We start from the raw sequence: 25,891 nt of genomic DNA on the forward strand, positions 1-25,891 counted from the left end.
CCATTTGTCTGATTGTAAAACTACAGGTTTTGAGGTTTAGCTAAAATCTCATATGTTATCTTCTTTTTGATAGCTCTCTTTGACTATTGTCAGGACTTTTGACAGAATTAGATAATCCCTTATCTGAATTCCTACCTATAACATTTGCTGTAACTCATAGCTCTTATCTACAGTGTGCTATAGATATTTATTTACCTTTCTGTCTCTTGGCCATCTCCTTGCCTCTACCCTTAAGTAACTACAAGCTGCACATTATTCCCAGCAGCCAGTACATTGCTTGGCATGTAATAAGAATTTAATAACAGTTCATTGGATTTAATCAAGTTACTTTTAGCATCAACACTTAAAATGTGATTGGAACACTGTCTTATATTCCAAGTATATTATATATAATAACAGACTTTGAAACAAAGCTGTATTAGAGCTTCTTTAATATATTATAATTATATAATTTTTATGCTGTTTTATCCAGTAAAGGCCAATTGGGAGGCCTAACTGTGTGTCAAATGTAGAGTTCTTAGACATGAGGTCTGGTATTTAACTTGCAGTCAGATTTAGACAGAAAGAGATTAGGGAACAAGAAAATTGCTAACACAGTGAGATGAAGTGTTAAAACAATGGGAAACAATATGAGTGGGAAGGTATTTCAGCATATGGGCTTCAAAAGGAATGTTCCTAAGTTGAGAGTTCTGTGAGTAAATTATTTTTCAGTGAATTTAACAGTTCAGTAAGGGGGCGGAATATAGCTCAGTGGTAGGGTGCATGCCTAGCATGCACAAGGTCCTGGGTTCAGTCCTCAGTACCTATATTAAAAAAATAAATAAACCTAATTTACTCCCCCACTACCAATAAAATAAAAATAAAATAGTGTAATTAAAAGAAACAAAACAAAAAACAGATCAGTAGGGAGGCTCTGATTTAAGGAAACACAGCTAATAGTAAACACAGGAGCTCTTTACTTATTTTGTCTTTAATTTTTCGTAAAATGTTAATTCACAGTGTGTTATTATTTTTGTTACATATACTGTATAGAATAGTTTCTCTTCCTTTTCCTGTAAACTCTGTTGTAGTTTACCCTAAGACCACTAGAATGCAGTATAGTGCAGTATTTTGTGTTTGAAAATGTTTTTCTCATGTATCTATGTGTGTGTATATAAATAAATATATATAAAACAAAAATACATAATTTAACTCCATAAAACTTTATTGCTACTCTTATTTTGTACTCAGGCCAGTTACTTTCAGTTGCTATTTTGACTTCTAGGAGATATTGTTACTCTGTCTTACATAGATGAAGTTGTTCTTGAAAAATCTGAAGATTGACAATTGCGTTAAAAACTATAACACATGTATATAAAACACATAGAGGTATACACACACATGCAGTATTTTGTACCTTGCTTTTTCACTTTAGCTTAAAGAGCAACCCTGTATTTATTTGCACACACAGATTCTTTTTAATGGGTACATACTATTATAAAACATTTCATATATATGCAAAACATATAAAGACTATATAAAAATACTTACATACCCACTACCTACCTTAAGAAATAGAACATCAGCTGTCTGTAGTTTTCAGAGGTTTTCTTAAGATTCCCCTATACAGAAAATGTTGATTTTTTTTCTGTTGTAACTACAAAATAATTATTGCAAAATAATATGAAGAATTCCCATATTTTACACATTTGAGCAATTAATTTTCATTTTCTTTATGCTTTTCTTGAACTATAAAATCTTTGAAGTAAATGGCCAATTAGTTTTTTATAAGGAAAAAATAACTTTCAAATTTGGCTCTGTCATCCTTTTATTTCTTCTTTATTGCTTTATTACTTTGGGTTTTCAAATTTTTGTTATTGCTGTTGCTATCCCAGTCTTACTACATTAGATATTTATTGTAGTAGCCTCAATATTTTGAGGAAGCAAGCAAGTCAAAATACACAAATACATTAAGTAAGTATGACATTTTTAGTTAACTTTTAAATTTTTTCTTTATATGACTTATTTTTCTGGGCTCACATGGTTAAACCTGAGATAGTTAAATTAGGCTAACCAGAAATGATAACATTGAGTTAGCTTTTAAAAGAAGGTATTTCTGTTTACAGTTCTTCGTGAGTTCTTCCTGAAAAGGCAAAGGATATCTTGACTACTAAAAAAAATGTATTCCTATTAGAATATCTTATTTAACATTGATGATTTGGGCTAGTTCTCCCTCCCTCTCCTGGATATTTGGTGAAGCATAATTGCCTGAGAAGGCACAGAGTGTTATGGATGACTTAAAAAAAACAAACAAACTCAATTTTGAGAAAGATTAGTCTTTTTCAAGTTTATTTCACTTATCTACTGTTTTTGATAAAATTGTACTCTGGCACTCATCAAGAAAATTTGAATACTACAGAAACTAGACTGTTACATGGTTCGTTTGTAATTATAGAAGCAAGATTTATGGTTCTCAGTGTTATTCCTCTATTTGTTATAATGGAACTTGAAGGTATAACAACAACAAAATCATTTTTTTTGTGTTAGAACTTTGACACGGTGACAGGCTTTGAGCCATTGAAAGTTAGGATTACTGCATACTGACGACTAATCCTATTATGTATCTTAAAGTTCATTTAAATATGTTTTAAGATGGTTTATATTTTCTCATTTCTTTGTTAGAGCCAAATACCACAAGTTGAAATACGGGACAGAATTGAATCAGGGAGATATGAAGCCTCCAAGCTATGATTCTGGTAAGCTGATTTTAAAGGAAATTTAAGTGATTAAAAAAAGAAGTTAATATCTAGTATTTTGTAGCAATAATATTTATAACTGCAAGTTAATTTCTGATTATTTGCGTATTACTTTTTCTGGCATACTTACCTTTTGGCACTAATCACTTAGTGTTGTTTAGATCATTTTCCACTACCTTCCTTCCTTTTCCCTCTTCCCCTTTCTTTTAGTTTCTCATTTTCTGCTTATGTTCTTCACTTACTGGAAGGATCAGAATTCATGGGTTAACATGCACGAACATAACTGTGTCTTGCTGGGTCCCCCCAGTATTAATGGGAACTTTGAGATGTGTAATACAAAGTACATTATGCCCTTGAAATCCTGAGAGAAAGTTAGAAACTTCAGAGGTAAGACATTTCTTCTTTAAGTGCAAGAGAATTACTCTTACTTTAAATCTAATCCCTCAATTTCAGATGCAAAATTGTTTTGGACTTTCTTATCCAGTGTAACCAGAGCATCTTTTAACAGCTCAAACACCTATTATTTTTTGTGTTATTTCTTGTTTTTCCTTCTCCTACCTTCCTCATGACTCCATCAAACAATACAAAAATAGTACTTGTAGAGGTATTAAGGAATATAATTGACTTATTAAGTGTAAGGGAAAAGTAAGAAAAATTTTTGAAAAGTTATCATCATGTTTCAGATGACTGTGTTTTTCACATAATTTCAGGTGAAATTCCTGGATCAAATATCTGACATAACTATTACCAAATACCTACTTTGTACTTTAGGCTTTATGTACATTAATTCTTAATATAGTTATTCAATAAAAATAATGGTATTTTCATTTTACCTATGTGAAATTTAACTTGGAGAAGTGGGTAAACTTGCTTGAGGTCACATAACTATTAAGTAATGGGAATATGGATCTGAATCTAGATCTGTCTGACTCCAGAATTCATATTCTTCCTATTTGACCATACTGCTTCTGTTGGGCAATGAAAGAACTTTATAAAATAAGTTCTGAATGTACTGTCAATTTTGTAATTCTGTTCAGTGTAGTAATTTTATTAACATGTTTCCACAGCTGAGTATTGAATCCTTGAAATTTAGAGCAATACCAGTTGATCACTGACATATATATATATACATTTTTGTTGTTTTGTTTTGTTTTGTCTTTTGATTGTTCTTTTACTTTGGTGTCTCAGCTTGAGATACACTTAAATTTAAAAAAAAGTCTTTCCTTTTTAAAAAAAATCTAGACTATGTAAGACTGTCCTAAAAGACTATGGTCTGATTCAAAGAAGTGATTTTAATCAATACATTTACATAAAAGAAAGTTTGTTGCCTAATTTTTAGATATCAGTTTAGGAATATAAAGTCCTAGTTGTTTACAGAATACTTACAAATAAACAGTGTGGCTCAGGAGAAGAAGTTTGGGTTTTGAAATTAGATACTTAGGTTTGACTCTGTCCTGACACTTTAAATACCTGTGATGTTACTTAATCTTTCTGAGGTTGCTGCATTCCTTGCCTGTAAACTAGGAAAAGTTCTGGAAATAATTCTTAACTCCCAGGATTATGTTCTTAGTGTATAATACCTGGTATCATTCCATTTGTTGCTCTTTCAAACTACCCATTCATCTTATAAATATTAAATATGTAATGCTTGTGTCAGACCCAGCACCAGATTCTATGAATAAGATAACAATACCCTATGGGATTTTTACAGAGAAGATAAAAGAAAAAAGTGATTACAATAAAATGACATTATAATGGAGAAGTCATAGGTGTTACGGAGCACAGTAGCAGGAGAACCAAACCTAGTTGCAAGTGATCAAGGAAAGCTGCTTGCAGGAAGTGGTATTTGAAGTTGACATCTGAAGGGCATGTAAGAATTAACCAGGGAAACTGAACTGACTAAACATTTTTTGAATGAGAGGTGGAAGAAAGGCAAAGCATTAGTGTAAAATTTCTGAGGTAAGAATTTGGCACATTTGAGAAGTGAAATACCTGGACAGTAGAGGGAGGGAGGAAAGGCAGATGGTAAAATATGTTACAAGGGTCTTGTAAACTATGTTAAGGAGTTCACACTTAACTAATTATGGGAAGGCATTTGAAAGATCTTGATTAGGAGTCTTGTGATCAGAATTGCTCTTAGAGCACACTGCAGCAGTGTAGAAGGTGGGTTAGAGAGGAGCAAAATTGGAGATGGAGAGTCTGGTTAGAACTTTACAGCCACCTAGGTAAATGAGGATATCTTGACAAGAATACTAACAGTGACGCTGAAGAGAGGTAAGTGTGTTCAGGAAATATTTAGGAAGTAAAATCTGCAGGAAATTAGTTCTTGTTTGAATGTAGGGGGTTGAAAAAAAAGAGAGTCGAAGATGACTCCCACAATTCTAGTTTAAAAAACTAGACCTGAAGTAGCTTTGGAAGATGGTGGGTTCACTTTTGGATTTATTTGTTAGGCCATTAAGTGAAAATAGCTAGTAAATGGTTGGGCCTGGAGCCTAAGCCAGAGATGCAGGTTTGCTGTGTAGATCTGAGGGCATGTAGCAGCTAGTACTGATGCCGCTCGGTGCTGTTGGAGTGGAAGAGTTCACCAGGGACCTTACACAGAGTAAGAAGAGGACCCAAAATGGAGCCCTGGGGAATTGGCAACATTTAAAAAACTGGTAGAAGAATAGGAAACTGATAAGAATTATTTTAATGGTAGGAGGAAAACCAGGAGAATGGAGACCAAGAGAAGAGAGAATTTCTAGAAAGAAGGATCGTTCAGCACTACTGGCTGCTGCCTAGAGGGCTGAAGAGTATCTCTAGGGTTAAGAGACACACAGATCACTGAGATCTTTCTTGTCAGCCGTCTTAGGAAAGACCTGAGACCAGAAACAAGAACTAAGTGTAGAAAGTGAAGACTAAGTGTAGTCAGCTTTTAGGAGACTTATGTTGTGGAGGTGAAGAAGAGGGAAATAGCTAAAGGGACACATGGGATCAAGGAAGAGTGTGTGTATATGTATGTGTGTGTGTGAGAGAGAAATTGAGTGTGTGAGAGGTATGTTTCTTAAAGGAGGAGCAAATAAAAGGGAGAAAGTAAAGATGCTTAAAATAGGAAGGTATCTGAAGAATCCATAGGGATTGGATTCTGAACAAAGTTGGAGAATGGCAAGAGGAGCATGTCTTTTATTGTTACCAAAAGAGAATGTTAGAAGTTAGGTTACAGATATGTAGGTCTGGTGGTGGGTATTTAATATGATAGCTTTATGTATGAGACAGATTATCTGCCAAGAGTGCATCAGAGGTTTAAGAAAAGTGGAGAAGATTTAAAATATAATGAACACAAGAACAAACTGACTAAGAAATAGTAGAATTGAGAAAAACTAAGGTCCAGTTGAGGTGTGTGATCACGAGTTTATATAGAGGTACTGGTCTGCATACTTGGCAGCCTAGGTAAAAGATAATAGAACAAAAATAGTTAATAGTTGAATTCAAAGGGAGACTAGGGGACAAAAAATTGAAGACACTGTCAAAAGAATGATTGAGTTGATAGATCCTGAACTAAAACTAGAGAGGGAAGGAAGTGAAGACAAAAGGGTTAAAGAAAGGGGGTAGGCTACGGACTACAGCAGGTCAGCAGACTCTTATAAAGAGTCCGATAGTAATATTTGGGCTCTGTAGGCCGTGTGTTCTCAGTTGCAGCTACTCCCTCTGCCGACATAACATGAAAGCAGCCACAACACATAAATGAATAAGCACAGCAGGCTCGATTTGACCTGCAGGCCAAAATTTGCTAGCCCCTGGACTAAGGTCCCACCTAAATCAAAGCACCTAGTAAGCTGGGAGCATTGAGCCAGAAGGATATGCTTAGAGAATGAGTTTGCATCTGTGACAGTTCTTCATAATGACAGGATCTAAGGTATGACAACCAGAGAGGGTGGCGGTTGTGCAGAGGCTGAAGTGGATCACCCACATGCATATTAATATTAACTTCAGTCAAGATGATGTAAAAGTGTGGTTGCAGAGGAAGCATGTGAGCCTGATTTAGAGTGTTATCAAGGGATTTATAGATGACAGTGATAAGGACAGTGACTAGGAGAGGCGAGAAGGTTGTGTATCCAGATTAAAGTAAAGAAGCAGGGCTTTTTCCTTCTTTTGTTCTTTTATCCATGTACTATATTTTCCTGATTAATTTTCTGAAACATTTTCCACAAAAAATTAGTTTCCCCTCTGATTTTTTTTTTCCCTGTGTTGTTCCACTTCCAAATCTTTACATTTTTACTTTAGGAGAATATTACCCTAAGGTATGTTTAAAATCTATTTTATATATCTTTCATATTTCAGTTTCTCCTACTTCATATTAGAAGTCAGATACTTACTAAAAATAGAATATCTTTTTTCAGAGTGACAAGTTCTGCCTTTTAATTGAGATGTTTAAATCGTTTACATTTAATATGATTATTGATATGGTTAGCTTTAAAGGTTACCACCTTTGCTATTTGTTTTCTATTCATTCAGTCTGTTCTTTGCTTACTTTTCCTCTTTTTTGATTTCTTTTGGATTAATGTAGTATCTTTTATGGTTCCATTTTATCTCTTTTGCTGGCATTGCTGTAACTCTTAATTTATTGGATGCTTTAGGCTTTATAGTATATGTTTTTAACTTATTAGAGCCTATCTTTAAGTGATAATATACCACTTCATGTGTAGCATGAGAACCTTCTAACAGTGTATTTCCATCTCAAAGTCTTTGTGCAGTTCTCATGTATTTTACTTCTGTGTATATATTTATAAACCACACACTACACTCTTATTTTTGTTTCAACAGTCAGTTCTCTTTTAAAGAGATTTAAATAATATAAAAATTGTATATTTTCAGCGCTCATTGTTCCTTTGTGTGCATCCATATTTCCCGATACCATTTTCCTTCTGCCTTACGGACGTTCCTTAACATACTTTGTAATACAGGCTGCTGATAATAAATTCTTTCAGCTTTTGTGTGTATGAGAAAGTCTTTATCTTGCTGCTTGCATTGTTTTTGATGCAGTAACTTCTGTCATCCTTATCTTTGTTCTTCTGTATATAAGTGACCTTTTTCTCGGGTTCCTTTTAAGATTTATCTCTTTATCATCAGTTTTAAGCAGTTTTATTATATAATGTGCTTTGATGTCATTACTCCCCTGTCTGTACTTGTACTTGGGGTTTGTTGAGTTTCTTGGATCTATGGGTTTATAGTTTTCGTGAAATTGAGAACTTCTCAGCCATTATTTCTTCAGAAATTATTTTTGTTCCCTCTTCCTGTGCCGTGATCAGGAAACTATCAAGAGAATAAGCTGGAACAATCATAGGACTCAGCCTGTTTGCTTTCCTTTCCTCAGGGATCGCTGTCCTCTGTTGCCTGACGTCCAGTGTCTTAACAATTATGTCATCCATTTTGTTTTATAGTTGCTCCAAGGAGGAGAGTAAATTGGTACCCTGTTACTCCAGCTTGACTGGAAGTTCCAGTCAAGTACTTTTAATATTACCAAGAAATTCAACTCTTGCCCACTCTGAAATCCTCATTTTTGTATAATGTTACTTTCTGAACTTGATAAGGTAAAGATGAATCTGATAGCTGATGACCACTTACTAATCATTGAGAGAACTGAATATTTAGCCTGGATAAGGAAATGTGGGGAAAATCAAGTTCACATGTGCAAGGGCTGTTTTTTTAACCTCATACTTTTTTTTTTTAACATCAGATATTACCCAGAGTCAGATTTTTTTCTTCATAGAGGAAATTCACTTCTGAGAAATTTATTCAGAATTAAGATTTCTGTCTTTATAAGCACTTTGCAGGCATTGAAACTTACTGCTCTTACAGACGGCTATACCATTATTTCTGTAAATCATAGGAAAACAGATCTTGGCAGTGTTGAGTAAAGAGCCTGTCTTGTGTTTGTGTGGGTAGGTCTTTGGTCACAGACATAATCTTAGCTCATTAGTTCATACACTAATTTAATAAAAGAACTAGGGTAAGTGTTTTATCTCAGATCCATTACCAAGGAGATAAGGACTCCACAAGCTCCATAGGATCTGAGTCTCTTCATTCTTTCGGAGTGTTGTGACTGGTTTCATTTGCTTCCTTGCAGTCATCTGGAGGCTGGTCATGATCCAGTGTGGGATGATGAGATAAGCAGCAGTTCACAGCCTTGCTGTTTTTGTCGTATACCGTGGTTAACTCAAGGCGGGACTGAGTCTTTTCTCTCTTTTCTTTTCATTGAAGTGTAATTGACGTACAACATAGTGATTTGATGTTTTTCATACATGCCAAAATGATAACACAGGGAGTCAGATTTTATCTGTATATAAGAATATACTTTTTAAAAAGAGGGTGAGGATGCATTCATATTTGATTTGGCTTAATTTATTTTTTATTAAGGTGTAATTTGCATGCAGTAAAGTTCTCATTTTCAGTGTTTTCACAAACACAATTTTGTTACTAATAGCCTTTGTGGTTAACCTCTCCTACCCTACTCTAATCCCCTGGCAACCACTAATCTGTTTTCTGTTCCTGCAGTTTTGCCCTTTCAAGAAGGTTATATTATTTCCAGAGTCATACAGAATGTAGCCTTTTAAATCTAGGTTCTTTCATTCAGCACAATGCAATCGAGATCTATTCATATTGGTGTATCAGTAAGTAGTTCATTCCTTTTTTGTATTGAGTAGTGTTCCACTGAATGGATATACTACACTTTGGTAACAACACTAGCTGCCAGAGTAGGCAGAGGTAGTTGAGTGTATCTGAGGATGGTACAGGAAGGATTTAGGTATATTTTGAGGGGAAATTAGATGACCTCAAAAGTTCTTTCACATCTGAAGTTTTTGGTCTTTTGAAATGCCAGTGTAGATGTTCTTAGAGTGCAGATGTAGGAAGTACAGGCTACTCACTTGACTTAAAAGGGAATATATTGTAATACATTACATTGTATACACGATTCCTGAATGTGTGGGTTAGTAGAACAATGTATGATTTTTCCTTAGGATTGGGACATTGTTTTTCCTTTTTTTTTTTTTAAAGCATACCCTCTTTGAAGTCTTCCCAAAATTATCTTCCTTTTTGAGTTACCTTAACCACCCTCATACTTCTCCCCCTCCTTTGCCCAGCTGCTCTTTCTTTGGTATGTCACTTGGTCTAGTTACTTTAGGAGAATAATGAAAATGCACGATCTAATTCTTATTTTTATTTACATATTTCTCTAATTTCTTATCTTTGTATTGATAGTGTGTGGAGGAACATGTGTGAGCTGTGGAGTCAGACATGATTTCAACACTCTCACAACTGTATTTCTAACTTAGAAACCTTGAAGTGTACCCGGTAAAACTCACCTTTCTAATCTTTAAAACAGGGATAATAATAACACCTATTTTTTGAGGTTGTAAAGGTTAAAAGAGATTATGTTTTAAACACAGCATCTAGAACACATTAAATGTTTAATATCAAATATCATAAAACAAATTTTCCCAGTATCTCTTATATCCTACTTAATAAAAAAACTCTGTAAAGACCACAGTTTCTTATATACTGTAGTTTAGAAATTCTTTGGCCCTGCCTTAACATGGAGATGACTGTTTTTATTTTACCATCTACTTGAAAGGATTTGGCTTCTATCAGATGATTTTAAACTTTAATGAATTTAAGCTTTATAAGGCTTATGGGGAGATTTTCATTTAAAGGATGTCTTAAAAAGAATGCTTGCGGTTTTCATTTAATACCTAGTGAAGGAAACAGATTTGGATTGAAATTATTTTTTATCTATCTACTCTACCAGACTGGCTCTTTCTTTTTTTTTCTTAAACCATCATTCCGAGGTATTTTGTTCTAATTATGATGTGATGCTTCATAATACTTTTATTTGATTCTTGTGTGACTTGATTTGGGTAGATCCTTGTCCTGGAGGAAAATTGTCAGGATTCCTAAAAATCAGCAAAAATGTCTTCATTTTAGTTCTGAAACTCACAGGAAAATCCAGTAGCAATAATTAATTAGTTTTGTTATGGAAATTAAAGTGAAAAACAGAATTTACATAGTCCTAAAACATACATGTTCTTAATCTTACAAATTCTTATTAGGCATTTCTTACGAATTGAGATACCCTCTAAAGGGTATAACAAGTCAGTTTTATTATGATTTAATGTTTTCCAGATGAAGGTAATGAAACAGAGGTGCAGCCACAACAAAACAGCCAGTTGATGTGGAAACAAGGTCGACAACTACTCAGACAGTAAGTATCTCGTGGTCAAATAAAGAAGCATATTTTCATGAGATTATTTTTATTTTGTATTTCTAACTCAGTAGAGTAATTTTATTTCTTATACTGCTGCTGTGAAAAGCTTCACTAAAAAAAAAACATGGTTTAGGAGAAAGAAAAAGCTTCACTGAATTACTATTCCTTTTTCATATTAAACAGTTTTTCCTCTATGGCAGAATGTGTTTTTCATTAAATATTACTAAGAATTACCAAGAATAAATTTGCTTTCTGTAATTTTAGCTTCATCAAAAAGAATACAACTTTAAGCTTCTAAATTTTATTATGCACTTAAATTTGTAGTTTAAAGAATTCTGTACCCTTAAAGTTACTCTTTTCTTTGAACCTTTTATACATGAATATACATATTTTAATATGAGTCTAATCATGTAATTTTTATGCTGTGTTTTTTAAAGTTTATTTTAAATAGATGCAAGAATGTCTTGAATTTTTTAAACTTTCAAATATTATACTAACATATATTTTCTCCTATAAAATGTGTATTTGAGACTATAAAGAAAGCTGGGTTTTGAGGTTCAGGTGTCGGGTAGTCAGCTAGACCTACTCACCAGTTTAGTGTTTGACCATTGCGTATCATATTTGAAACTGGTATTTAGATTTGTGCCTGAGTAAAAAGGAATTTGTTACCTGATTTGGACTTCTGGGGTTGCTTGTGATAGTTTAAAACTGTGGTTTCCAAACTAGATTGCATGCCAGTCATTCATTTTGATGATGGGAAGAAAGTATTAAAGTGTCTCCTTAAATCTATTTTTTATCTGCTAAAAATTAACAGAAAATGAGACTTCATTACTATTTAATAAGTGGGTTTTCACTTTGGTTTTAAATGTGATTTACGATTTTCCTTTTATAAATAAATAAGTATTCTTAAAGTGCTGATCTTTTTTTTTTTTTTTAAATGACAAGCGGCTATCAATAGTGAGAAATCCAAGAAATATTTTTGGAAGACTCATAGTCTGCCTCTCAAAGGTGACATTTTATCAGTGAATGAGGACATAACTATTTAGTAAAGCCAACTCATTTATGGAGAGAGCACTTTTTGAAACAGTTATTTGTAATGTGATTTTCTTGCCAAAGTGAGTTGTGTATCAAATATTTGTTAAAAAATAGAAAAGCATAATACCTTTGTATTTGCACGAACAACTGATTAAATTCAGGAACATTAGAAATTGATTATCCAAATTTTAATCAAAAACTTTCCTATAAATACTGAATAAGATTGAAAAATGAGTACCTTGTTTTGGTAGGATACACTTATTCCATTTTGGTCACATGTCTTTGTGAGATATCTCTTTGAGCTATGATAACTATTAACACCAGATCTTGAAATACTGATCTTATACTGGTTATCTTTTCAATCTTTCTTTTTTCTTTCACCTCATAGACTTGATGCTTACTTATGAGTTAATGCCTAACATTTGTCTTTCACGTTTATTAATGACATTATTAATGACATTTGCCTTTTTCCTGTTCCTGCCATTGCCACTTTCAGACTTTTTTGGTCATCTTTGTTGTTGATAGATGGTGAGTGCCCTCTGTATGCCAGGCACTGTAACAGATGTGTCTCTTTTAGGAAAAAACTGGGATTCAGGAGAATTAAAGTTACACAGGAAGAAAGTGGCAGAAATGGGCTTTAAACCCAGGTTTAACTCTCCATACAAAACCTCCTCTTTTTCCTGTGCTGCTGCCTCTGCAGCACACACACCCCCGTGTACCCACACATCCCACCTCCCACAATTGAATTTTATTTTAGAATTTTCTATTTCTGTTTTAGAGTTGTGTCAGGATAGAAGCTTCCTTCCTGTAAAAGTGACTCTTTGGAATAGACTGTCTTTCTGTATGTCATGGAGGAAACCATGTAGCTAGAAACATTTTTCTATATTGCAGTTGATCCAATGATACTTTTACATCAGAAGTATAAGAAGACTACTGGTTGTAATAATTACTATTATAAAACAGTAATTCAGTAGAGTCTGAGAGTGAGTTTACTCCAACCTACCTAGAAGAAAGAACATGCTATTAGGTGTATTAAGGAACAGCCTTTTCTTATGATAAATGAATGGTGTATTGTGTAGTTCTTTGATTTTTCTCAGAGACCGTAGAGGCTGGTACTGCAGGAGACAGCTCCATCTGCAGCTGGAAGATTATTTATTAGCATGTCTTACCAGCATAGTACTGTACTGTTAAGTCTTATGCAGGCATTGAATTTAAATAAAACTTTTATTTACATATTCAGTAATAGAATATTGATTCCAATATGACTGAGTTGTAAAGATCCTCTTCACACACAGGTATCTACAGGAGGTGGGTTACACAGATACTATTCTAGATGTGAAATCCAAACGAGTGCGAGCTTTGCTGGGCTTTTCAAGTGATGTCACTGACAGGGAAGATGACAAAAATCAGGACTCAGTTATAAATGGCACAGAAGCTGAAGTTAAAGAGACAGCAATGATTGGGTGAGTATTTTGTCTGGAAAGTAGGTTAGCTGTAGTTTTAGTTCTTATTAATATTTTTGGTTTATGGGGGAAACTTGTGATACTTGCAATTTTAGATACTGCTACAGAAATAATTTAATTGTAAAGTTTAATAAAAATGTTTTGGTAGAAGATGACCTAGGGATTAGTTATCATTTATGATTATTTTAATAATTTTTTATTTGATATTTTTAATTGCTTGAAATATATGGATTTAATGTAGATTTTAATATCTTGAAGCTCAGTCGCCATTAGAATTTCATAAAAAATCTTATTTGGAAATTCACTTCAAATCTGTAAGAATGAAATTTCATTCATGGTGCCACAGAAATCATATAAATACTTAATTCTTTTGATGTCAACCTTTTCTTGGCAATTTTTGATTATCTAATAATGCTGTAACTCATCTTTCCTTTGAAAAATATCTACTTTAAGTATATTTTTTTAATTGATAGAGTATGAGAAATTCAGTAGCAGAAATAGTTCATTTTGTTTGTTGGATCATTTTCATACAGTTACAAATGATTCTGCTTAAAATAAACATGGACAGTTAAATAAGGAGATTCTTCTTTATAGAAAAAAAAATTGGCATGATTCTTAAAAAGCCAAAGATTTTGTGGAAGTCTAAATGTATGTTACGTCATTTTAACGTATGTGTAGGCTGAAAGAATGGTTTTAATTGGACTCTATACATTTTCTAGTGAGAACAAAGTTTGTGTTATTTGGAACATAAACTAAAATGATGGGATTTAGGTAAAGAGTTGGAAATATGACTATTTAGACAAATGTCGTTTGGAGTCTTCTTAAATGTATTCATTAAGTGTTAAAACTATCTTAACGTGTTTTAAATGTAAGTTGTAGACTGTTTCTCAACGTAGACATTAATCCTGCTTATGTTTTCACTGAATAAATTAACTTAAATTATAAAGACCTTTAGAAAAGACCAGCCTAGATGTCTTGTGTTTTGGCTTTGACCTATCTTTTGAAACTGACAGGTATTATTCTGAATCTGTGTGACTTCTGTAGGGATGGAGAGTAGATTAAAAAAAAAAAGAAAAGAAAAACAGCTCTGAGCAGATTTGAAAATTCTGTCCATATTGTAGCTCAATTTTTTAAAGAAAATATCTTGTAATCTAAAACATTTCCTAATGAACTAAAGAGGACTCATCCTATTCTGGCCATTAAGAAATTGTTAAATTTATTTAGCAGAAACTAAATTCAAATCTTACATATTTGAAACATCAGTCATTTCCAAAGGTTAAGGGTTTACTCACCAAAAGAATTAAGTTTTGTAGTAATATTACTTTGACTAATATATTATTTTTAGTAACTTCATGTATATATTTGCTTTTTTCAACTCGTTAACTGTTCAGAAATAAAAGATTATATTAGAGAAAAAGGACTTATTTGCTAGTTATTTTGTTAGTTATGGAAACTTCTGTGTCAGAGGAAGAGTTGCAGAGAGGAAAAGAATAGAGAAAAACAGAAGCAGAGATAATAAGAAAAAAAATTAAAAAGAAATACATTAAGGTTAGCTTAAGAATTGAAATAATACTGAATCAGGTGGGGGAGTTCCTTGCATTAGATTCCAATTAATCTAAATAGTACTTATGACTATAAAGGGCTTCTAAAAGAGTAACCACTTCCTTCCTATATTGCTTTTCCAATTAAAGTCTGTGGAAATGTAATAAATAAGAATCAACGTAGATTATAATTTGATTGGGAGGGTCATTGTTACAATATAAACAAAAGCTAGTGTAACATATCATGGATTAATTCTTATGTTGAGTTTAAAAAATTTAACTGAGCAAGATGTACATGTTTTAAACCAGGAAATCCGAGTTAACAGATTCTGCCTCTGTGCTGGAGAATTTTAAATTCCTTGAAAGTGCAGCTGCAGATTTCAGTGATGAAGATGAAGATGATGACATTGATGGAAGAGAGAAAAGCATTATTGATACCTCAACGGTGAGTTGGATACTTCAGGTATAAATATTTTTAGGAACCATTATGCATACTTTAAAAATAATCCATATCCTTCAACTTAAAACCCTCAACTCTTTTTTCGTGAATTTGGGGAAATTTGTACTGATTTCAAATTCAAGAGTATTTATAATATAGCAGCTTTCTCTTAAAGGCCTCTTTGACTTTTTGTTAATTCATTGAACATTTCAACATTTTTAGAAGGTTGTTGAATATGGTAAATGTTGTGTGTTGCAACAATGCAGTGTTATTGGTGTTACAAGACAATAGAACTGACAGACCATTACGGTGCCTGATGGTGACTGGCATCAACTCTAAATCGGTGCAGTTTTTGTTTCGCTTGTCCGAGATGCTGTGGTAGGCAAGTTCTACAGACTTTCAGAACTCTTCTGTTAAATTCCTCCAGACTTCCTAAATGTAACTTCTCTGTTCTTTATGCCCCCTGCTTCCATCAGAGACTGTAACTTATTACTTCCATTTTAATGTTTCCCTGGGCCACTATTCAGTAGTATTCTGCTAAAGCAGCCCTGCCATGGGTATTAGTTGAACTTCAAGTAGAAATAGCATGTGTTTTAATTTACTGTAGTAAAAGAAAATGCCTAAGCTTCTATGATAACTTTTCTCTGTCCTAATCATTTGGAAGTTTTGTACTGACTTGTGATTTCTATGGGATGATTACATTAAGATATTATTTTGCTGTCAAAATACTTTATTAATAGCTCAGTGGCAAATAATAACTAATTATGATACTTTAATTTTCTTTGTTAGTCATTATATAAATTTAAATATTAAAAAATCTATAAGCTGGTTATTATAACTATGGTCTTACTAGAAATTCCTAACTACAAACTGATTTCTTTTTAAATAATCAAATTCATAAACATCCTGACTTCCAGTTAGTGCAAATCATAGCAATTCTGTGACCAAGCAATGAAGGCACAGCTAATGTGAACGTACTTAACCCCATTCAAATTCTAGACACAAAAATTCTTCTAGTTTTTCTTTTAGAAAAATATTTTAAGCAAACAGTTGGTTTCTTTGTAATAGTTTTGCTAATTTTATGATATATTACATTAATTTTCACAGCTTCAATATAATACCTACATGCCAAAAGACTTTATAAATCTAATGCTGTGTAGCAATGAATAAGCAAGTAGGGCTTAGAAGACTTACTGCAATGATACATATATATATAGAGAGAGTGAATGGCCAAAAATTATCCTCTTAAACTGTGTAGTAGAACAAACAGGGTTTTTAAATGTTATTTTATTTCTTTAATCAAAATAGGTTAATAGATTCAACTAAGAAAATACAGAAATACAAGGCTCTTAGTAGCCGCTGGTTGTAATTGAGCTATTATAAGTTGGATTGTCTTTAGAAAGCCACTTGTGTTCATTCTCTTCTCTTGCTCTTTGCCTTGTATTGAGGTTTGATTGTTCTTTGCATTACACTCTGGATCATTTTCCTTCTCTCCATCTCCTTCTCTTTTCTCATGATTAACCTCTTTCCCTTATTTTTGTTTAGCATCATTATCAGCATTCTCATCATTGTGTCATTAGTTAAGTGTAATAATGATCTTGAAATTATACATGTGTATAAAGAGTGTTCAGTTTAAAACTGTATGAAACATAACATTAGTAGCAACATTTAGTCTCCAATTGAGACGCTTTAGGAGGAAAAAGTAATTTGATTAAGAATCCTTCAGTCTTGTTTTAGTTACAGAATAAAAAAATCTCATCCCCATTTGTGTTATGCTTCTCCTAATGGTTTTCAAAGTGACAGTCTATCTTTTTCTAATCTTCTTGAAATCCATACTTTTTTTGTGTCTGCCATAATTTCTTAGGTTGATTCATAAGTTCATTGAATGTAGGAGTGGAGTGGAACTTTAGGTGTAAGGAAGAAGAGTGACATGTGCTTATTACAACAGGCCCCACCCTGTCCCCTTTACAAATCCTATTCTCTGTTGGTACCCATAGTTCACTTTTCTTCTATGCCTAACCATTAAAAACACCGTAGTTTTTGTTTATTTATTTAAATGGATACTTGAGTCAGTGATCTGCAACTTGACATTTATCTTCATTCTCTGTAAGGTTATGCAGAGGACATGAGACCTAAAAACAGATTTTTCCCCAAGGGGTTAGTTTTGTGACATAACTATGGTAGATTGGGAAATGCTGTAAATGTAAAAGTTTTTCTTGATTTTAGGGAAATAATCTAAATAGTTAAACCAGTTCTTCTAGCATCATTAAAGACTCCTTGATTTCTCCTCTTCAGTTTTGATATATACCAGGACAGTTAAGGTAGATTAGGTTTCATTTACTGTGCCAGCTTTCTTCTATTGACAGTGACTTCCTGGAGTGCTGTGTCGAGAAGGATTTCTGAGGTTGTGTATGGTCTTAGATGGAAAGTGCTGTGATTGATCATTGATACCTGTCAATGAGTGTGAAAACAGGTCCACATGAGTCAGATACTTGCTGTCTCTTAGAGTCTATTTCTGGACCCTCTAGTCTGTCCCATTGATTTGTCGGTTGAACTTTTATAATTTTAAATCGCTCACACTAGTCCGCTAGTCAAGTTTGAGCAAATCATACTATTTCTGTTTTGCATGAAGTGAAGAAGCTGAGGTCTGGAGAAGTTATTGAGTCCATTTTATCAAAAGAAGCTACAAACCAGTCATCCTAATTTGTTTGGGCTCCCGGTGGTGGCAGACCGAAAAGGAGATAATTTATAAAGAGTATTGGCATGTAGATCTAAAAAATTGTCTCTATATGCCTTAAGCCTAAGTTTTAATCCTTCAAGTGGATTTATGATTCTAGAGATGTTTCTAAATATATGGAAATTAGACATAATGACCCTTATCAGATTTGCTATTAAATCTAAGTCTCTGGAAGAGCACTGTTTTAGGAAAAAATCTGAATATATAGACAGTTATTAGAGAAAACTGATAAAAGCTTGGGACATTAGAAATAATGATGGGAACCATTTCACCCCCAATAGAATACCTTCTAAGTTTTGTGACATGCATTTCTGAGTTTGTACTTTTGGGAATTTTAGGTTTTGTAAGAGAATGATGTAGTAGGGTTAAAATTTATCATGGTTATATTCTGAAAAACTCTTGCAATGTTTTATGAAGTGTTTCTTTGGTTAGATTAGAACATCTACACGCTACACAGACTGCATCCATGTAAGATTTGGTTGTGGTTCTCATAGTACAGTATGTCAGGGACATTTTTCATCTATATGTAATTTAAATGCATGTCTTATACTCCAGTATTTTCTATATATGATTCCATTAGTTTATTTAAAACGAATAAGCCATCATTGAACAAAGTTTAAATTACTCCTTTAAAATGTATAATATGTATCTTTTTAAAATGACATCTGTGTTTTCCACAGAATTGGGTAGGTATTACAGTTGTTTAATACAACAAAGATGCATTTTCTGAAGAAAATAATAATTGGGTTTTCTCTTTCAATGGTGAAGGGATATTGTCTCCTTTACTTAAATTAATTCCATCATGTATCCTAATATTTTAACTTAGCATGTTTTTTCATTAGATTGTTAGGAAAAAAGTATTGCCCGATTCCAGCGAAGATCGAGATACAAAAGAAGCTCTAAAGGAATTTGACTTCTTGGTTACATCAGAGGAAGGAGACAATGAGTCTAGAAGCGCAGGCGATGGAACAGACTGGGGTAAGCAAGCATTTTGGATCCAACCAGAGATGTTCTGTAAATAAACAAACCAGTATTTTACCAGGGTGACATCTTGAAGAACACTTTAAATCTTTTATAATGTTGAAAATCCTGTGAACTTTTTACTGTTGTCACCTTTTTTCCAGGGTGTGTGTGTGTTTAAAGAAAGTTGTATATCTAGTTACCATATCTTTTTTTTAAACATAAGCAATACAGTACAAATATAATTTGAATTCATAAACAGAATGTCCTCTGTTTTCTGCCCAGACAGTAGAACTTTCAAATCTGGATTTTGTGGAAATTGAATATGAGAATGTAATAAAGAATTTGCGAGATCTCATCTCTGACATCTTCTGTCCAAAAACGTATAAATTAGAAAATTATAGTTATTCATTCATTTTAGTCACATTTCATCATCTTTGTACAAGGCATAGAGTTTTTTTTGCACAAATTGTTCTAAACAAATTTAATATTTTAAACATCTAACAAGAGTTAAAACAGGTATTTGGGGGAAAACTTTTACAGCATTGATCATTCTAGGAGTTTGGAAATGAATCGTCACTATCAGTAAGGTAGGATTGTGATAAATTCTTCAGAGTGACTAATTCTGTCAGGTGTGTGTTTGTGTGTGAGTAAGAGAGAGAGAGACAGAGAGAGAGACAGATAGATACTGAGAATGAGAGAAAAATTTCTCCTGAGGTTGAAGAATTTCAGAAGACTTCCCTTAGCTTACATTGTATGTACTTTAAAGACAGATAAGGTTAGAGAATCGATAACTATCTTAATTTTTCCTCAAGGCTTTACCTTCAGGTACTCTGAAAGCGCTAATGCCACTTCTTTTCCTTTTTTGTGCCAAATATTTCCTACTGTTGGGACAATAGAAATAGTAATGGGAACCGTTTTCTCCCACAACAGAATACTTTCTAAGTCTTTTTTTGTGACAGATATTTATTAGGGATAATTTCTTAGTCTTTGAGGAATATAATGGCTTATTTAGTGATTGGCCTTTTTTTTCTTCAGCAGAACAATTTGGAAACCAGGGGAAGTTAAAATGAAAAGAGTCTCTCTCCTGTCTTATTACTTACTAAGCTTATATATCAAGTCATTCAGATATTTAGGCAACAGTTCTTCCAATATAGCTAAGACCCACTGTGCTACACTGAGGTCTTTCTCTGAGAAGTCACACGTATGTGTAGATAATAGTTGACCTTTTCATTACCAGCCTTATTGCAAGGATAATTGAGATTCATTTTTCTCCAAAGACAGCTGCACTGTCCCTTGTATAACTTCCTTTGCTTTAAGGTGTGAGTTGTGGCTAAGAGTATTGTATGATACAGGTGTGTAGCCTGCTACGAAGTTACAGGTGAAAATGAGTGAGTGTTCTCACATCTGAGCTGTCCCACTCTTCAGTAGTGTACTGGATATTTCTCTCTCCGAGTATGAGTTAATGGAATCTTTCAGTTGATGGAGTTCTCCTCCTCCTCCTCCTCCTTCTTCCCCCTTCTTCTCCTCCTTCTTCCTCCTCCTCCTCCCATTCACATGTAAATTTTAAAAAACATCTGGGGGGGTGGTAATTAGGTTTCTTTGTTTGCTTGTTTATTTGTTTATGTAATGGAGGTACTGAGCATTGAACCCAGGACCTCGTACATGCTAAGCATGCGCTCTACCACTGAACTATACCCTCCCACAACTGGAGGTTTCTTTACCAGGAGTTTGGCGGTACATGTTAAGAATTTTATAATTTAAATTCAAGGATTTCACTTTTAACCAATTAATAAAACTAGATTGCAAATCCTGTTTAGCTGAATGGACATTTAAATCATTTTAAGGACTTCCTTTACCTTTTTCCCACCCCTCTGAAAAGAGAGTTACTGTGCTTATGTTAAGAATCTCCTTAGTTTCTGGCAAACCAATAGATTTTACCACCCACCACCTTCTGTGATCTTCCATTACTATTGTTGTTATGAATCTAGTTAAGAGTATAAGGTTAATTTTTACTTTAAAGCCCTGAAGACATTCTAGGATCCAGAAGCTACTCGATTTAATTTATTATTAAGATGTGATTGATAAAATTTAACATTTTTGATTGTTAGATTTTTCTGGAAAAAATAGAGGCTATTTCTGTTATTGATAGTAGAATATTGATCGATCTATAAAAGCGTTGAGTTTTTAAAATTGTATGTAGTATATTCAGATGCCCAGTTATCTGGTTTTTTTTAAGTGTGGATTGAAGCTTGTTAAAAAATAGACATATGTCTTTTTATTCTGGTTCATTTTGGTTTATTCCAATCATTCAACAAATATTGATCACATGCTTCCTATGTACCAAGTATTCTAGGTGACGTTCCCTATTCCTGTGGTCCTGTATTCTACTAAGAGGATAATAGACAGTAAGCGATAAACATAAATGATATAGTATGTCAGAATGTGATAAATGCTATGGGAAATAGGAAAAGTAGAACAAAGTCCGGGGGATAGAGGGTGCTAAGGTGTGGGCAGGGTTGGAGGGGACAAGTAAAAATGTGAAATAGATTGATTATGGTAAGCCCCATTGAGAGGGTAACATTTGAACAAAAGATGATATTGATGAGGGAGTTAGCCACATGGTATCTGGGAAGGAATGTTCAGGAAGAAGAAAACCAGAACAAATGCCCTGGTGTGTTGCTTGAGGAATTAGGAAGCTAGAGTGGCTGGAGCAGAGTGATTCTAAAGGGAAATGATCAAATCAGTGGGGCTATGTTGTGAGATGGGGAGCTATGAGAAGGATTTGACCCAGAAGGCTGACATGATCCAACTTTTATTTTAAAGCATCACTCTGGCTACTGTGTTGAGAATAGACTACCCAGGGCAATCAGTGTTGGCAAAGACTTGGTGGGGAGAGGAGAAAACTATTGCAGTAATTCTAGCATGAGTCAGAAAGATTAGAGAAGTAGTGGATCTGCTAAGAAGTAGTAAGAATCTGATGTGTTTTAAAGGTAGAGAAAACAGTATTTCCTGAAATATTTGATATGGGGTGTAAAAGAAAAGGATGTTTTTGGTCTGAGCAAATGAAAGTGTAGACTTGGCCATCAAATAAAATGGGGGACCCTATAGATAGAACAAATTGGATGGGAAGATTGAGAATTTGGTTTTGTTTGTTTAGTTTGAGATATCTATTAGACTTCCTAATGGAAATGTAGGTTGAGCAGTTGAATATATGTCTTGAGTTCAAGTGAGAGTTCTGAGGTAACACATGTAACACTATATAGTATATAGTAAATTATAGTAATTATAAAATATATAGCATCATTTACTTTTTAAATTTTCTACACCTGAAATAGTGGAAGTTAACAATTGAATTTCTTTCTACTAGAAACTCAGTTTCCTGTTTTAAGAATTTATAAATTAACAGGTCACTTAAGTTGTTTTAAATTTTGAATGCCAGGTTGGTTGATAAGTTTACAGAGTGCTGTTTATAAAGCCTATAAAATAAAAATGATCTTTTGCTGATAAGTATATGCCAAATATATAAAATTTATTAAATGAAAAGATCATTGAAGACTATTTTGTATAATCTCTTAATAATCTTCATTACATAAATTGAAGACTGTTTTGTACAATCTCTTAATGATCTTCATTACATAAATTGATAAGAAATTTTTTTTGTGAGTCAGTTCTAATCAAATTCAGAAAATGGAATGAAAATGAGTTCTGGGGTTTAATTTACTAAAAGTCACTAAAATCTTGCAGGTTTTTTTCCTTATGTCTCTGAAAAGAAATATAATGTTATTGCCTAGGAAATTGAGTTGATCACTGTTTCTTAGATGTTATATTTTGTGTGACATATCTCTAATGAATAAGCAATAACTTTTTAAAATTAGTAATAGTATGAAGAAAATGGTATGTCATTCATTGAAATAACAGTGAATTGACTTAGAGTGTTCAATACTTTATTGAAAAAGGCTGTTTCATTTGTTTCACTCTGTTTAGAAAAGGAAGACCAGTGTCTCATGCCTGAAGCTTGGAATGTGGACCAGGGAGTAATTACCAAACTCAAGGAACAATACAAAAAGGAGAGAAAGGGGAAAAAGGGGGTGAAGAGTAAGTGGAAAACATTGTATCTGTAAATCATAAATCTTGCCTCTTTGTGTCCCCCAATTTTTTTTTCCAATGTTTTCCTAAAACTACTTACTCTTTTTCTTTTCTGCTCCTGACTTCTTTCCTTGTCACCTGCTTTCAGGGGTTGAAATTAAGTGGTTAGCTGTTTGATTATGAACTTAAAAAAAAAAAAAGCTGTGCATGTAATTAGCAAATTATAATATAGCCCAGTAATAAATCGAGAGCCTCATGAGAGTGTGAAACTATGTATTCAACCATTGTGATAATTTGATTTTTAAAATTATATATTCTTAATTACAGCAATGGTTTTTCACTGTTGACAATTTAAAATCTCATCTAGTGTGACCCTCTCACAGTCCAACAAAATTATTGCTTTTAATTTCAGGTCTTGGAGACAGAAAGTTAATTTCTACCCCTGACTATTCTGTGTGTTCACAGTTCATTTACTCTCATCACTATATGCTATACAGGGCACAGAGTCAAGTACACAACTTTTAAAAGTATTTATTTTTCTAATTTAAGCTTTTGGCCAATTTATAATATTACCAATTAGGTTTTTTTTTCTTTTCAGTAAAATATATGCCACATCAAAAATGGAAACTAAGGTGGAGTTTCTAGCCCCCTGAATCAGATAACTCATGCACATTATTAATAAAGTTTAGCAGTAGATCTAGTTAAGTATATAAAATGGAATTATAAAAGCTTTCAAACATCCCTGAAAGCCACCCTAAACACCTATTTAGGAGAGCAAGGCCACATTATCCCCTTGTGCCACCACTCTCATTTCAGGATGGACATGGGTCTCCCTTCTATGGCAATAGGAATTTCATCCTGTGGGTTATTAAAATAGTGTGAAGTGAGATTAAAGTCCAGTTTAATAAGGCATGTACTTAAAATTGCAAAATATTGGAAGGATATGCTTTTTTCCCCCTTTTTTTTTATAGTGATGCTAAGGTTTATCAAAGGCCAGTTATTCTTTTACAGCCTAGTACTTACTGATAAACATTTTTTTTCAGGGTTTTTTCTTTACATTTTTTTTATTGAGTAATAGTCATTTTACAATGTTGTGTCAAATTCTAGTGTAGAGCACAATTTTTCAGTTATACATGAACATACATATATTCATTGTCACATTTTTTTTTGCTATGAGCTACCGCAAGATCTTATATATATTTCCTTGTGCTATACAGTATAATCTTGTTTATGTATTCTGCATTTTAAAATCCCATACTGATAAACATTTAAATCTTTATTTAAAAATCTTAGAATTTACAAGTACTCAGCTTGAATGAATAAAAAGTCAGTGGCCATTATTGATGTTACTATTGTACCAACCATTATGTAACTGAAAGAGAATATCATTTGATTCCTTCTCAGTATAAATTAAATCACAGTGAGAAAGATTAATACTAAAACAAAAGAACATTTTGTACTTTTTATTAAGAAATACTATGAAAAATTTAACTGTAATAAACAATAGTGAGACATGGTTTGTTATGGCTTTTCAGAGCCATGATAAAACCAGTTAAACTGATATTTTGAGGGGTATTTATCTGTCATACACAAGAAACAAGAAGAGTATTTTAATTGTCACATTGACTTAAAGTTGGGATATTTCTTGAAGTCATAGTGCCATAATGTAATGAACGTCTTGAAATGTAAAAGAGCTTTGGGTTGGAAAGGTATCCAGGACTTATGTAGAATCCATCTGCTGTTGTATTGATTATTCACTTCTTGTCAAATACCAAGGCACTGCTGTAGTTGGGATTTAGCAGTTAAGGTCTAAAACTGCACCATTTGACTGGAATAGTATTCCTGCTAATAGAAGCTAATGGGTTTCCTGAATCTGGGTATTATGATCACTATTCAGGCGTATAGCACATAGTTTTTTATTATGGCGAAGAAAAATGATTCTTTAGGGGGAGAAATTTTAATGTCTTTCACTGAAGAGAGAGAGACTATACATTAAGGTTCAGCACAGTTTTTTTTAATCATCGTCAGTTCAGGTTATCTTGATAAAACGGTAGTCTTGGAAAAAGTGAAGACAAGATAAAAATAGAACTGAAAGACCTGAAAATAGAACTGAAGCAAAACTTTGGGTTGATATATGGAGCATTAATTTATAAACCACCATAGGTATTTTTTAAATTGAACTATTACTTATTGGAAAAGATTGAGTCTTTGTAATACGGTCTAGTAGAAATATTTCCAGTCAGATTGTGTTCTCCAGTCATACTATCTTGAAATATATTTCTAGGTATTAGTTAAAATTGCTTAAAAATAGTTTTCTGGTATAGGGAAAAAAAAACATAATGGACTATGGGTAAGATTTTCCCATTCTTAATTAAACTTATAACAGGAAAAACTACCGAAGATCTGTTTCAGCCTCTATCCTATATAAAACAGTCAAAACAGGGATGTGGGAGAATGAAGCATCAAAGTATTGGTAAGTAATCAGCAGGGCATGAGATTTCAACTCGGGTACCATAGCTTCAGGGCGTGAGATTTCACCTTGGGTACCATAGCTTCAGGATGTAAGGCAATGAATGTAAACAAACAAAAAGGGATGTGACTTTAATTCAGTACGCAGTGGTTTCACGGTCTATGGTATCTGTCTACGTTT

General features: G+C 33.3%; 1 protein-coding gene across 4 annotated transcripts in view; it reads left to right on the forward strand.

Annotated features, from left to right (window-relative positions):
* STRN (striatin) overlaps positions 1-25,891 on the forward strand; it is an 87,419-nt gene that overhangs the window by 31,524 nt on the left and 30,004 nt on the right. For all 4 annotated transcript variants that reach the window (XR_012059123.1, XM_006215535.4, XM_072937926.1 and 1 more), the window contains exons 3-8: positions 2,662-2,735; positions 10,896-10,974; positions 13,308-13,475; positions 15,326-15,461; positions 19,035-19,170; positions 23,140-23,250. Coding sequence is in view for 3 of the 4 variants with exons in the window: in XM_006215535.4 (XP_006215597.2) it covers positions 2,662-2,735; positions 10,896-10,974; positions 13,308-13,475; positions 15,326-15,461; positions 19,035-19,170; positions 23,140-23,250 (704 nt within the window). In the remaining variant the exon portion in view is untranslated. The remainder of the gene's footprint in view (positions 1-2,661; positions 2,736-10,895; positions 10,975-13,307; positions 13,476-15,325; positions 15,462-19,034; positions 19,171-23,139; positions 23,251-25,891) is intronic.

This window comes from Vicugna pacos, chromosome 15 (genome assembly GCF_048564905.1).
Source record: "Vicugna pacos chromosome 15, VicPac4, whole genome shotgun sequence".
Lineage (NCBI taxonomy): Eukaryota > Metazoa > Chordata > Mammalia > Artiodactyla > Camelidae > Vicugna > Vicugna pacos.